At 39.7% G+C, this 4,224-nt stretch overlaps 1 protein-coding gene across 1 annotated transcript; it reads left to right on the top strand.

The window, feature by feature from the left end:
- Positions 1 to 394: 394 nt before the first annotated feature.
- Positions 395 to 3,639, top strand: ftr84 (finTRIM family, member 84). Its single transcript, XM_085356626.1, has 7 exons — positions 395 to 967; positions 1,774 to 1,869; positions 2,055 to 2,288; positions 2,527 to 2,683; positions 2,781 to 2,837; positions 2,952 to 3,005; positions 3,107 to 3,639. Exons 1-7 carry the CDS (start codon positions 395 to 397, stop codon positions 3,637 to 3,639), a joined length of 1,704 nt encoding a protein of 567 aa, XP_085212752.1.
- Positions 3,640 to 4,224: the final 585 nt, after the last annotated feature.

Below are 4,224 nucleotides of genomic sequence, written 5' to 3'. Positions count from 1 at the left end.
GGTCAGAAAGACCCAGAACCGTGACAGATAGCCAACGGTAAAGTTTATTTTGCTGACAACTTGACCTCACTGTGTGACCTGAAATCCCTGCTTGGTAGGCCAATTCCAGTGTATAGTGAAGACCAGAGTGATTTCACTCATGCTGGGAAAGGTGTTGTGTGGGAAGACATTATCAGGTTGTTTACTGTAGAAACAAAGCCTTCCCTTTAAATGTCAGCAGAAAGCAGCAGTATCTGGTTTGAAGAGAGGTAGGATCACAGCAGGTTATCTGGATGGACGTTTTCTGGACATCATTCTGACTGACAACACTGGACTTACCAGTCCAATATTTGATGGACTTCTAGTCAACACAAAGAATTCTTAATAATTTTCCATATTGATCTTATTGAGCATTATGGCTGATTCTGGGTTCCCATTACCACCAGAGGCTTTCTGTCTTCTATGTGCGGACACAGTGAGAGATCCAGTCACTATCCCCTGTGGTGACACTTTCTGCCTGGAGTGCATCAAGATTTACTGGGATCAGTTCAACCACATTGGTGTGTACAGCTGCCCACAGTGCCGTGCAACATTCACACCTCGGCCTGTCCTGAAGCGAAACCTGCCAGATGTATACCATGAGCCACAACGAGAGCTTCCAGAGCTTACTCCTTTCCCCTACTTGAATCGTGAAGTCTACTGTGACTTCTGCATTGGCCGTCGCAACAAAGCCGTCAAGTCTTGTCTGATGTGTTTGGCATACTACTGTGAAACACATGTCAAGCCTCATTATGAGTCATCTACCTTCAAGCGGCACAAACTCGTAGATGAGATGGGTCATCTGGACAGAAAGATTTGCCCACAACACGAGAAAGGTTTGGAGCTGTTCTGTCGCACTGACCAGATGTGTATTTGTGTGCTGTGTACTGTCAGAGAGCACCGCAGCCACAACATTACCTCGGCAGAAGACGAACGCAATGAGAAACAAGTGAGGGTTTTTTTTATTGTTGTTATTGCTGAGTCTATCTCAAAATCTTTTAATACTCTTTTTATTTTGATATGACGTTTTCATCAGTTTTTGCATACATTAGATGATGAAAAGAGTCATTCTGGAGTCTAGAGCAGGAGTCTCAAATGAGCTGTGGGTCACTGCTGTCACTGTCATCTCATTGGAGGGCCGCTTTAGTGTTTGAGAAGTACAAAAACAAAAAAACAAAGAAGAAAACACTGACAAATATCTAGTCTTTTATTTTTTTCAAAATTTCAAATATTGTATAACAAGACAAAACTGCAAACAAGACCGCAAATTGTTTTCTCGCTCTTAACTAACTGAAGCCTTTCATTGAACAACCAAATAACAAACTTTTACCCTCTTTCTGGCCAGACACATGGCAGCATTTCTGCTATAATTTTGTTCATATTTAACAAAATAAAAATGCAGACACAAGTGTACACTTTAGTTTTAACTGCTTTTGAAAATTGTTTTCTTTACAAATAACTCTCTCACTGAACTAACACAGCCAATCCCTCAACATGTTTGCACTCTCTGCTTATATTGCCTTCATATTAAATCATTTTTTGCCCTTTGAATACCTTATTTTAACATTACGCTTAACAACATACAAATCCTCCCTAATGATAAAAGTAACTTCAAAGGCCAAATTGCATTATATTTCTTCACGTCAATATACGGGCCACAAGTAGGGGTGACGCGGGCCGCAAGTGGCCCCCGGGCCAAAAGATTGAGACCCCTGCTCTAGAGTGATAAAATCCTGTATTCTTGTCTTTTATCAGAAAGTCCTGGTGGTCACCCAAACTGAAGTCCAGAACATCATTCAAGAGAGGATGAAGGAGCTCCAGGAACTTAAGCATAATATTGATGTTCTAAAAGTAAGATCATAGCCTGGTCCAACATAAATTACTTTTCTTCATAGTAAATTTGACATGGTCTCATTTTTTTTATTTTTTACAGAACTGTTACATGTTAATACCACTATATAAAGGAATCCAGTGGTAATATCAAGGATGACTATTGTAACTAAAAGCTCCTGGAAAAAACTGTCTTTACCTTTCAGAGTGCAGCCCAGCGAGCACAGGCAGAAAGTGACAAGACCTTCCATGAAATGCTGCAGGCAGTTGAACGCTGGAAGTCTGAAATCAATCAGATGATAATGGCCAACATGCAATCAGCAATGTCACAGGCTGAAGGCTATGTGGATCGTCTGGAGCAGGAGATAATGGAGCTACAACGTCAAGATGCAGAATTACGGCAGATCCTCGAGACGGAGGACAACATTTACTTTCTGCAGGTACTGGAAAATCAGCCAGAGCTACAATAATTCATCTCTGTCTTTCTTGCTTTGTAATGTAGCACAGAAAAAACAGTTAATGTACTTATCACTTCCAGCGCCTGTTGCTATAGCATGCTCAGCATTTCTTGCTACCTCGTTACACTGACTAACACAAAACAACACCACGACTTCTTTATGTATATATTTATGTTTTTAGTAAAAAATCATTACACTTCTTTTTCTCGATAAAAAACAGAGTTTCCCAACCCTGTGTGTTGCTCCTGAGGCCATGGTCCCCAAAGTGCTAATTAACCCTCAGTTCTCCTTTGGAGAGATGAGCAGAACGGCCAGTGACATGAAAGAAAATCTGGATGACATCTGTAAAAAGGAAATGGGTAAACTCTCCAAGACAGGTTTGTTCCAGTAGTCATTGTTAACACTTCAATTACCTTTTACTGGCTCACTAGTTTTTGCTGCAATCCATATATACTTGAATTTATATTTTTACAGTGAGCGAAACTCCCGTGTACATATTGTTGCCAAGAAATGGAAGCAAACGACTCAAAGGTAAGTGAGCTGAATAATTTCATTCGTGCTATTTTGTACATGGCTGGCAATTTTTTTTAAACATAATATTGTTGCACATTTTATAACATATGTTATGTTTTTATATTTAAACAGTTCCTTCGAATGTAGATTTTCAGGAGCCAAAAAACAGAACAGACTTCTTGAGATGTAAGTAAATTTTATGGTTCAGAATTAGTACTCAAGAGCAACATTTTAATGTTATCTAAACAGAAGACATTTATAAATGTATGTTGTGGCTGTGTTTTCAGATGCCTGCAAGCTGTCCTTTGATCTTAACACAGTTTATAAAGAGCTGGTTTTGACAGATGGGAATCAGAAGGTCACCCGGAAGAAAACAACCCAGTTTTACCCAGATCATCCAGATCGCTTTGATGGCTACTCCCAAGTTCTGTGCAAGGAGCCTCTCACTGGTTTCAGGTTTTACTGGGAAGCTGAATGGAGTGGAGAATTTTCCATAGGGGTGGCTTACAGGAGCATCAGCCGTAAAGGGAAGAATTCACACAGCCTGCTTGGCTACAATGACAAGTCTTGGAGTCTCCTTTGCTCAGACTCTGGTTACTCTGCCTGGCACAAGAAAGTAGACAGAGACCTTCCTGGTGCTGGTAGGGCTACACGCATTGGTGTGTACCTAGATTATCCTGGAAACACAGTGGCCTTTTACTCAGTGTCAGGCACTATGACACCTATCCACAGATTCAAAGCTCAGTTTACCGAGCCTTTGTATGCTGGCTTTGGTGTAGGTTCCTCAGTTACCCTCTGCCAGCTAAAACAGCCTTATTAACTAAAAAGTGCAAAAATTACCCATTACCAGTAAAGAATTTACACCGATACAATATGTAAATAATAATGACATACATTGCAAAATACAATATACTACCAGTTATACTAGCAAAATACACAGGATACAACAACAAAATTTACACCAGGAAAACTTCGTAGTAAACAGTTGCCTGTTTACAACAAATGTGGACCAAGTTTGGGGCAACGGGGTCAAATTATCTCTGACCACACCCAGCCACAATCTTTCCTCTGGCTTAGTCTGGTCAGAAGGTGATCTATCTTTTGCACATGTAAACTGATATCACTGGAGTCATGGATACATCTCAAAATCACTCCTGCAAAGTAAGAAATTGAACCACTGGTCAGCACGGGACATTAAATTACTTTGAATTATAAATGCGTTTTAAGGTAAAACTTTCTAGAATTAATGTATTAAATGTAGAAATGCTATAAATCTACAAATATTTGCTTAGAGAAAAATACTAGGGTTAGATAATAATAATAAAAAAAATCTGAATTTGTCATTTGCTAATATTAGGGGCAGTCTGTCAGTCATTAAAAAAGACAGATACACGTGTCCTAAGCA

The sequence above is a fragment of the Diplotaxodon limnothrissa genome, linkage group LG6 (genome assembly GCF_057381915.1).
Source record: "Diplotaxodon limnothrissa isolate DT_005_m linkage group LG6, D_limnothrissa_male_GT1.1, whole genome shotgun sequence".
NCBI classification, from domain to species: domain Eukaryota; kingdom Metazoa; phylum Chordata; class Actinopteri; order Cichliformes; family Cichlidae; genus Diplotaxodon; species Diplotaxodon limnothrissa.
This window is presented reverse-complemented; position numbering and strand designations above follow the sequence as displayed.